Here is an 11,046-nt window from a genome sequence, read left to right as displayed (position 1 = left end):
CTAGTTGATAAATTGAATGTCAGGTGTGAAGAAAAGAGAAGAGTAAGGAATGCTTTCTAGATATTTACCTTGTGCACTTTGGTAGGCAATAATGCCATTTACTGAACTGGAAAAGAATGGGTTTGAATAAGCAGGGAGTTTGGGGGCAGGAATGGGAAGGGATACCACAAGTTCTGTTTTGATTACGTTAATTAAGTTGGAGATACCCAGTGGTACTCCAAGTGCAAATGTTAAGCAGACAGTTGAGTAAACAAGTCTGGAACTACAGAAAGTGTGCTGCAGTCACCTGCTTTCAGTCTGAAGAAGCTGCCAGTGAGGCAGGAGGCCTCTAAGAGAAAATTTTCAGGCAACCCAAGGGAAAACTATTTCAAGAAGGTGTTGGAATGTATTGATAAGCCCAGGTTCCAACCCCAGTATGTAGTTTACTTTGCCTTGCTGAACGTTCTTTTTCACCTGTAAAATGGGGATAATGCCCAATTTTTTTTGGGGGGGGGTTGTGAGGTTAAAGAAGATAAGGGATATATCAGGAGCATGATCTTCAGCATATCCAAAGCATTCAACAAATAGCAACTACTAGGACCATCACCTTCAGTTTGCTAAGAATTGGCTGTGTTCATAAACAAATAGTAAGAACCAAACTGGCTATATTTTCTCAAGGAAAGATACATCTTAGAAAGAGAGCTGCTATTAGACTTTGCTATGGCCTTCACTTACTGTCCTTCAGTTGAAGCCTCTGAAAACAGTATAGCTCCCTACCACGTATCAGGAAACAGTATTCTTTACCTAGCTCTTTCTACGAATGCCACTTACTTTGCCTAAATAAGATAAGACATTTAATATGATTTTCTTTTAAATCTCAAATGATGCCATAGAAACCATGGAAGTATTAGGTGCCTCCCTTCTTGCACTAAAAACATACACGCACACACATACCCAGTCTTAGCAACTCAAGTTACAGGAAAAGGGATATGAAACTCTCAAAGAATTTAGGGTACCTTCCACATATTAACATAACAATGCAACAATAATAGCAAACATTTATGGAGGGCTTACTATAGGCCAGAAAGTACTGTGCTAGTTGTTTTAGACCTATTAACTCATTTAATTGCCCCAAAATCTTATAAGGGTGGAATAATATTATTCTTGTACCATTTTCCCCAATAGATCAGCTTTAAATAAGAGACAGAGAGTTAGCCTATTAGAATTAAACTGGATAGGTATTCCAGTCCTGGGAGGTGTGAAGTTGCTCAGTGAATAGCTGAAAGTTGGCTGCAGAATTAATTCCAGGAATTAAAGACAAAATCCATTTTTTTGGTTCGTTTTTATATTATAACGTGCCTTTAGTAGACGAGCTTGACAGAGCTTCAGCCTCGGCTTCCAAAGCAATAAGCACATCTCACTGTAGTTGGCTGAGTATTGTGAAGAAGGAAAGTAACAAATAAATGCAATTGTGTACAATCAGCATTGTTATCAGATCATCTTTTCTGAAGTATTTTATCCCTTAAATGTTTGGTAAATCTTTACCAGCATAACCTCATTTAAAACAATCTTTTTTTTTTTTTTTTTTTTTTTTGACAGGGTCTTGCTCTGCTGCACAGGTTGGAGTGCAGTGGCACAATCATGGCTCACTGAAGCCTTCAACTCCCAGGCTCAAACATTTCTTCCACCTCAGCCTCCCTAATACCTGGGACCACAGGTGCATGCCACCATGCCAGGTTAATTTTTTTAATTTTTATTTTTGTAGAGACGAGGTCTCACTATGTTACCCAGGCTGATTTTGAACTCCTAGGCTCAAGCAATCCTCCTGCTCTGGCCTCCAAAAGTGCTGGGATTGCAGAGGTGAGTCACTGTGCCTGGCCTAAAATAACCTTAAAACTTAAAAATTTCACCTTGTAGCAGAGATAACTTTCCATGAAAACTTGTGGAATCTAGAGCCACTCTAGACTTTTTTTCTGAGAAGATGGAATAATTCAGATAGACTTTCCAAACAACTTTTGTCATTAACATTTATTTCGATTAAAGAAATGTGAATCCAGGATTAATGTAAGGTGAAATATTGAAGTATCTGGCAAAAGAAATGCTATTAAGAGTTTAAGTAAAATGTCTGTGGTACCTGTGCTATGTATAACAGACAAATATTAACAAAATAAAAAGCACATTCTTTTTTTTTTTTTTTTTTTTGAGGCGGCGTCTCGCTCTGTCCCCCGGACTGGAGTGCAGTGGCACGATCTCAGCTCACTGCAAGCTCCGCCTCCCGGGTTTACGCCATTCTCCTGTCTCAGCCTCCCAAGTAGCTGGGACTACAGGCACCCGCCACCTCGCCCAGCTAGCTTTTTTGTATTTTTAGTAGAGACGGGGTTTCACTGTGTTAGCCAGGATGGTCTCAATCTCCTGACCTTGTGATCCGCCCGTCTCGGCCTCCCAAAGTGCTGGGATTACAGGCTTGAGCCACCGCGCCCGGCCCTTTTTTTTTTTTTTTAATTGAGATGGAGTCTCACTCTGTCACCCAGGCTAGGAGAGCAGCGGCATGATCTCGGCTCACTGCAACCTCTGTTCAAACAATTCTTGTGCCTCAGCCTCCTGAGTAGCTGGGACTACAGGTGTGTGCCACCACGCCCTGCTAATCTTTTTGTATTTGTAGTAGAGATGGAGTTTCGCCACGTTGGCCAGGCTGGTCTCAAAGTCCTCACCTCAGGTGATCCGCCCGCCTCGGCCTCCCAAAGTGCTGGGATTACTGGCATGAGCCACTGCACCTGGCCAAAAACATTCTGAAAAGAATCATATTCTGATAAACTCTGGTTTGTAAAATCAATTCAGTGGTACAGTCCTCCCAGGGGAGAAGCAGTTTGTCTTTTTACCATCAGTTAAAAATTGAAAGAGCATATGTATTTTTTTCTTATCTAGTCGTGACCATTACAGCACTGTTTACATGTACAAACCCAAATCCTTTTAACAGAAAACACAGTAAGCTACAAAAAAACTCTGGTGTTTAACAGAGTACTTACATATAATATGTACTACAAGACATTTTCTTTAGAAAATAAAAGTCTATTTCCACAGTATCAAACAATAGAAACAAATATAAACTGGAACAAAATTTCCAAGCAGCAGTTCAAAAACCTTGGCAAAGCCAAGGTTATCAAATAACATCTAGCTTCATTTATCAACTAAAAGACTCACTAAAAAGAATGATTTCTGTACGTGTAAACTGAGTGTAACACTTCAACATTTCAATGGAAATTGCTCTTTTGTCACACATTAAAGTCTGTTCTCTGAATAATTTGAAGAAACGTCAATTATAAGGCAAATTAAGACTTAAAAAAATAGAAACAGTGCATCTTAAAGTTTTTCAGAGACCTACATATAATTTACAAACACATAATTTATTATATGATTATAGTTTGGAACAAATTTTCCCTGAGCACTCTTTCTGCCTGGTTAGAAAAATTTAAACATGATTTATAAAATAGAATTTTATTTTGATTTTTCTTGAATATATGCAATTTTTCACCCATATATTGTATTTGGAAAATTTTAGACATCTCAAACTAGCAAGTATAACTGTTTTAAGCAGTTATTTGAATGGTTATAGAAATATGGTTGGGTTTTAGAGCCCTGAGAACTGTATAGTGGGTGTCTCATACAACAGAAATGATTTACTATCCTAAAACTATCAATGGTTATTTTACCAAATTCAGAATGCCACTAGTTTCACAGAGGACAGAGGTAATAATCAGTAATTCCAGCTCAGATGATCAATAGCTAAGCATTAAAAACTGAAAGAAAAAAAAAGTTGGACTAACATTGTACTTTCCACGATATAATGCTGAAAAAAATTAACCCTTCTGCCCAACACAGTACTGAAATACCTTACCCTGAAACTTTATCTAATGCAGTCTTGAGACCTGTCACTCCTTAACATTCATGCAGACTTAATATTAGCATCATTGGGAATTTCATCACACAAACTGCAGTTCTCAATGCTATCTCAAGATTTACAGCTCCAAAGACATACTACAATCAGCACACATGCATAGTAACACTACCAGTTGTGTTCCCCTAACTTTTAAGGTCTTAAAAAAACTTAGCTACCTGACAGTTTAGGCCTCTTCTTTTTCAAATAAATAAAGGAAAACACTGGGCATCTCAACTATGTAGATTTGTAAATAAGTGCTCTCTACATAGCCTAGAATCATACTAAAAGAAAATCAGATTTTAAAAGTTTCATATTTACAATTAGATTTTCATAAAACCTAACTATATATTTCTTTTAGCATTATGATTTATGTGGATTAAAATAATAATAACATAAAACAGTTGGAAGTCATTGTTCTGAAGATCTTCAAGAAGTGAGCAATTTCAGATGTCCAGGAGTGTGCCTTCTCTCTTTTTACTTACATTTTAAGGTGCTTTATGCAGGACGCCCTTGACCAAAACGACTTTTAGACCTAGATTTTTTAAATAGAAAAGGAGGTCAGAGTTGCTTCTAAACAATAGGAAGTTGGTGCTCCTTTAGATTATGTTGGCTTGGCAACATCAAGGTTTAATAAATCTTCTTGCAGCTCCGTAATCCACTTTCTAAAACTCTTAAAGTATTTTTGGAATTCAGATTTGTTCCTTCTCAGAGATAATATGTTATGTACGTTGTATATAATGGATCTGGAGCAGTGCCCCATAATCAAATATAAGTGGGATGAATAAAAAATATAAATGGTATCACAGCAGCTCAGTGCAAGTTTGAATTGCTACAAATGTATGAAAACAACTTTTAGCTTTTTGAACTTTCTGGATTTCAGAATTATAGATAAGGACTTAGAATCTGTAATATTAATGTTCAAATCTCAGTAACTGTTCATCTCTAACACAAAACTTGTGATGTAAAATGACACAAGACCCACCAGTTAGATTTTATTACAAGAAATAAAATATAAAGCAAGGAATGGTAAAGATTACAGTGATTTATACAAAGTATTAATATGTAATTACAAACAGTACAAAAAATTCTGCTACTTCACAGAAGCACTATAGCTTACATTTTTATCAGGAGTTGGTTCAGAATGAAGCTAGTCCAACAAGCAGAAAACTTTAAAAATTCCACAAAGCTATACTTTCATTAGATTTTATCTTTTAAGTTAAAATCTGATTCTAATTAGTGCCTTGATAATATAATCACTGAAACAAAACATAAAACCAAACTCAAATTACATGTTTCTAGTGTTCATATGATTTATCTTAAAAAAAAAAATTCACTTCAAAGCCAGTGACACTCCAGTTTAGTTTATGCTGATTTACCTTGTGTTTTTCTCTGAGCTGCTTTGGCGTGCACTGACTGGCACCGAGGCCTTGATTTGTGCTTCCAGCCTGGAATAAATACCTCCCGCAAACTGCAGAATAAAGAAGCAATACTGTTATCTTCACAGAATCAATAGAAGCTCTGCTTTATTAAAATGGGATTACTTTTTAATTTAGAAGTAATTTTATTTTGATTTTTTAAATCCAGTCTTTTCTAGGTTTAATTTACATAAAGAAAAATGTACCATTTTAGTGTACAGGTGTGGGTTTTGACAAATGCATACAGTTTTATAACTACTGTCACAATGAAGACATAGAAAATAGTCCTATCACCCCCAAGAAAATTTCCTTGTTCCCCTGTCAAGTCAATCTACCTACCACTACCAATTTCTGGCAACCATTTGTCTGTTTTCTATCCTTATAGTTTTGCATTTTCCAGAACATTATATAAGTAGAATCATATAGCATGCAGCCATTTGAACCTAGCTTGTTTCACATATAGGAGATTCATCCATATTGATGTGTACATCAGAAATTTGTTCCTTTTTTTTTGGAGACAGCATCTCACTCTGTCAGTCAGGCTGGAGTGCAGTGGTGTGATCAAGGTTTACTGCAGCCCTGACCTCCTGGGTGATCCTCCTACCTCAGCCACCAGAGGAGCTGGGACCACAGGTGTGCACCACCATGCCCAACTCTTATTTTTTGTAGAAACAGGGTCTCCCTATTTTGCCCAGGCTGGTCTTGAATTCCTGGACTCAATGTTCTTTTCTTTTTTTTTTGAGATGCAGTCTCACTCTGTTGTCCAGGTTAGAGTGCAGTGCACCATCTTGGCTCACTGCAACCTCCACCTTCCGGGTTCAAGTGATTCTCTTCCCTCAGCCTCCTGAGTAGCTGGGATTACAGGCCTGCGCTACCACGCCCAGCTAATTTCTGTATTTTTAGTAGAGACGAGGTTTCACCATGTTGACCAGGATGGTCTCAATCTCTTGACCTTGTGATCCGCCCACCTTGACCTCCCAAAGTGCTGGGATAACAGGTCTGAGTCACTGTACCCAGTCCAATGTTCTTTTTATATGCACAGTTTGTTTTTCCATTTACCAGGTAAAGGACATCATTTATAGTATTTCTAGTTTTTAGCAATTATGAATAAAGCTATTATAAAAAATGTGTGAATTGACCATTCCTTTTTCCATTTCTACTAGCTGTATATGAGAGTTCCAGTTGCTCCACATCCTCATCAGCACTTGGTATGGGTTTTTTCCTTTGGAGACAGGGTCTCGTTCTGTTGCCCAGGCAGGAGTGTAGTGGTGTGCTCTTAGCTCATTGCAACTGCCTCCCAGGCTCAAGTGATCCTCCTACTACAGCCTCGCAAGTAGCTGGGACTACAGGCATCCACCACCACACCTGGCTAATTTTTGTATTTTTCTGTAGAGATAGGGTTTCATCATGCTGCCCAGGCTGGTCTCAAACTCCTGCGTTCAAGTGATCCTTCTACCTTGGCCTCCCAAAGTGCTGGGATTACAGATGTGAACCACTGTATCTGGCCTCATTTAGGTTTTAATTTACATTTTCCTAAAGACTAATGATGTTGTATCTCAGCACATCTAATGATATATGCTTATGTGGCATGGAAATCCTTTTTTTCATGGTGTCTGTTTACTCTTTTGCCCATTTATTTTTATTAGGTTTTTAAATTTTATTATTGCGTTTTGAGAGTTCTTTATAGATTCTGGATACACATCCCTTATCAGGTGTTTTACACACATTTTCTCATAGTTTATGGCTTGTCTTTTCATTGTTTAAATAGTATCTTTTGAAAAGTAGAAATTTTAAATGCTGATGAAGTCCAATTTTTCATTTATGGATCATGCTTTTGGTGTTGTAGGCTAAGAAATATTTTCCTAAGGTCACGAAGATTTTCTCCTATGTTTCCTTTTAGAAGTTTTATAGGGAAGTAAATTTTTAAATACAAAAATTAGGGCAAGAGTATGGTACTTACATAATACCAATACTAATGATAATACATAATGTCATGACTAAAATGTAATTCTAGCAAGAATATAGGTGTTTCTTGTCACCATTTTCAGCCAGATAACATCTTATTTTAGAGACGACATCTAAGCACCACATGCAGAGTTGATGAAAATTGGTACTTTCAGACAGTCGCCCTCTGGAGTTAGCATTTGGTCAACAATGCACAGTTAACCTACTCTTGGTGTGACGACACATTTTCAGCAATGATGTATTTTATTATATGTGTTATAGATGACCTATGGACCATGGATAGTAAGACATGGTGGGAAACCCTTACATGAATAAACAGGCTAACTGGTACAGAATATTAAAAAATACATAAATGTGGCCAGGCATGATGGCTCATGCCTGTAATCCCAGCACTTTAGGAGGTTGAGGTGGGTGGATTACGAGGTCAAAAGCTCAAGACCAGCCTGGCCAACATGGTGAGATCCCGTCTCTACTAAAAATGAAAAAATTATCTGGGCTTGGTGGTGCACGCCTGTAGTCCCAGCTACTTGGGAGGCTGAGGCAGGAGAAACACTTGAACCTGGGAGGTAGAGGTTGCAGTGAGCCAAGATGGCGCCACTGCAAGTCTCAGTGAGCGAGACTCCGTCTCAAACAAACAAACAAAACCACATATATTTGGCCAGGTGCAGTGGCTCATGCCTGTAATACCAGCACTTTGGGGGGCCAAAGCGGGTGGATCACCTGAGGTCAGGAGTTTGAGACCAGCCTGACCAACATGGTGAAATCCCATCTCTACTAAATACAAAAAAATCAGCTGGGCATGGTGGCACACGCCTGTAACCCAGCTATTTGGGAGGTTGAGGCAGGAGAATCGCGTGAACCCGGGAGGCGAAGGTTGCAGTGAGCCAAGATTGCACCACTGCATTCCAGCCTGGGCAACAAGAGTGAAACTCCATCTCAAAGGAAAAACAAAAACAAAAACACATAAATTACTCTTTTAAAATTCTGCCTAAAACATCTTTATAATCCTAAGCTGAAAATAAAAGTAGGAAGGCATATTTTACACAAGTACAATACACTGGTACACAATTCTTACTTCTTTTGCTTCCTTTGACTTGACTCGGTCCAGATCCCCCAATCTCATTTTTATTAGATGCCCTGTAATTTCAGACATTCGCCGCTGATCTGAAGGGAAAAAAACAGTAAACTTCACTTTTCATAAGGATGATATATAACTTTTTATTTCTCAAAAAAGACTGTAATCACCAAGGGTTTATGAAAGTATCTTTTGATACTATTTTACAGACACATACATCTATTTGTGAAGAATTTAAGTTAGCAAATGGCAAATGACTCATTTCTGGATAATTGTGCTGCTTTTTAGATTACCATAAAACAGTCTAAAACATATTCAGTCACCTTTATGGTGAACGTAATGGGCAAAAGTCAATGTGAGTGATCTCAAAACCACAGATGCATAAAATAATACATTATTCGGTGGGGTTGTGTAGTAATGAAACTCTGGTTGTTGCCTAAGGGAATATGTAAATTTTGGGCCTACTTTAGCTAGAATCTCTAGAGCTATTCCACATACTTTATAAACCGAAAGACACACTAATCATTGCTATTAACATCCAATTTGTACATTACCCAAATAATAAAATTTACCATCTTCTCTCTGTGCATCCTGGTTGAATCTCAAGGATCTTGTGGCATCCCACTTATTCTTCTGCATACTCACACTATTGAAAAAATTGAACAAAAATCAGCATTGATGCTTCTTTAAGAGTGGATATCCGATTGGATTAAGGAGCAATACTCACACGAAAGGAGACACATCTCTAGAAGCTGACTAAAAAAAAGTAGACAACATTAAGGCCCAATTAGAACATGTTTACTGATTAGCGCTATAGTTAGTAATAAAAAGAGTTCACTCTTATTGAGTGTGAAGACACTGTACCAAGAGCATTACAAGTGCTATTTCATTTAAACCTTGCACCAACCACATGAGATAGGCACTGTTAATATCTTCATAATAAGAGGTTCAGGGAAGTTAAGAAACTTTTCCAAAGAGATACAGACCTAGAATTTGAATCCAGCTTCATTTGTTAACCTTGGAATCCCAGCTTATGCAATTTCTTTTTTTTTGGAGACAGGGTCTCACTCTGTTGCCCAGGCTGGAGTGCAGTGGCATGATTATAGCTTACTGCAGCCTCGACTTCCTGGTCTCAAGTGATCCTCCCCCTCAGCCTCCTGAGTAGTTGGGACTACAGGTATGCGCCACCATGCTTGGCTAATTTTTGCATTTTTTTTTTTAGTAGAAATGGGGTTTTGCCCAGGCTGGTCTCAAACTCTTGGGCTCAAGCAATCCACCTACCTTGACCTCCCAAAGTGCTAGGATTACAGGCATGAGCCATCATGCCCAGCCAGCTGATACAATTTTTTTAGAATTAACCCCCTCATATGCTTGTGACACTTAACACAAAGATGAATGTACAGTGTGTCCAATGTAACTCTGTGGATCTTAACCCAGCCTCACCTATCACACATTTTTGAAATTCACAGTTTTTCTTTTAGCCAATTGTGGTTATTACTATTCTCTTATTCCCATCTGGCTTTTTTACCTCTTCCTTCAAAGGCATGGAGAAATAAGAATTATTTTTAAATGTCATAAAATATAATTTATTTTTAATTTAAAAAGCCTATTTTTAATTTTTTGAATAAGTAATATTGGTTTAAACTTCAAAAGGTATAAATAGCACATACAATAAAAGACTCTCACTTCTGTTCCTTATACATTCAGTTCCCTTCCTAAGAGGCAACCAATTTTATCAAGTTCTTATGTAGCCTTCCAGAGACATTTTATGCATATACAAGGAAGTTCATTTATATTTTTCCCCCATCCACTTTACACAAATGGTAGCATACTACACCACTATACATTTCTGCACCTTCCTTTTCTCATTTGTCAATATATCTTAGAGATCTTTAATCTCAGTCTATAAAAAACTTCATTTTTACATTGCTAGCATTCCATGTGTCTTCATTAGTCTTAACTTTTTATTTTTTGCTGGCTATAGTCACTTGCTTATTTTTCCACATGAACTTTAAAATAACAACAGATAATTCAGAGTTACCTTCTCCAATGCCTTTTCTTTCCTCTGAGCACAGGGTGAAGATATCTGCTTTTTTGGTTGTCTAGTGAACTTCTTTGGCTTCTCCTTTTTCCCTGATAATGAGAGGTCAATGTTATAAGCTTAGGTCTCAAATACCTTTCCAGTCTACTTGTTACTTCTAAACAATAAGACCATTAAGAAAAACATGGTTTTAAGAAAACTAACAAATTAACCTCTGGGTAAAAAGCAAATACACCATGAAGCAAAGCTGAAATTGCTTTACAGGGGTTCATTTTCATTTTCTTTTTTTTTTTTTTGAGACAGAGTCTTGCTCTGTCACCCATGCTGGAGCACAGTGGCATGATCTCGGCTCAATGCAATCTCTGCTTTGCAGGTTTAAGTGATTCTCATGCCTCAGCCTCCCAAGTAGCTGTAAGAAAAAAGTATTGAAATCTCTAGCTATAAGTGGTAATCTGTGTATTTTTCCTTACAGATTTGTCAGTTTTTGCTTTGTATATTTTAGGGCTTTATAATTAGGCACATTTACATTTATACCAAAAGTACAAAAATTAGCCAAGTATGGTGGTGTGTGCCTGTAATCCCAGCTACTCGGGAGACTGAGGCACAAGAATCGCTTGAACCCAGGAGGTAGAAG

The 11,046-nt window shown here is 37.7% G+C and overlaps 1 protein-coding gene across 1 annotated transcript in view; it reads right to left on the bottom strand.

Moving 5' to 3' along the window:
- Positions 1–4,411: 4,411 nt before the first annotated feature.
- KIAA1841 (KIAA1841 ortholog) overlaps positions 4,412–11,046 on the bottom strand; it is a 68,197-nt gene continuing 61,562 nt past the window's right edge. Inside the window, exons 15-21 of the mRNA XM_011941835.1 lie at positions 10,698–10,719; positions 10,413–10,504; positions 9,099–9,127; positions 8,944–9,017; positions 8,372–8,460; positions 5,293–5,384; positions 4,412–4,448 (exon numbers count right to left, since the gene is read on the bottom strand). Of these exons, the coding sequence (XP_011797225.1) occupies positions 4,412–4,448; positions 5,293–5,384; positions 8,372–8,460; positions 8,944–9,017; positions 9,099–9,127; positions 10,413–10,504; positions 10,698–10,719 (435 nt within the window). The remainder of the gene's footprint in view (positions 4,449–5,292; positions 5,385–8,371; positions 8,461–8,943; positions 9,018–9,098; positions 9,128–10,412; positions 10,505–10,697; positions 10,720–11,046) is intronic.

Source organism: Colobus angolensis, unplaced genomic scaffold (genome assembly GCF_000951035.1).
Source record: "Colobus angolensis palliatus isolate OR3802 unplaced genomic scaffold, Cang.pa_1.0 Scaffold201, whole genome shotgun sequence".
In the NCBI taxonomy this organism is placed as follows: domain Eukaryota; kingdom Metazoa; phylum Chordata; class Mammalia; order Primates; family Cercopithecidae; genus Colobus; species Colobus angolensis.
The sequence above is the reverse complement of the archived record's forward strand: the minus strand, read 5'-3'. Positions and strand labels throughout refer to the sequence as shown.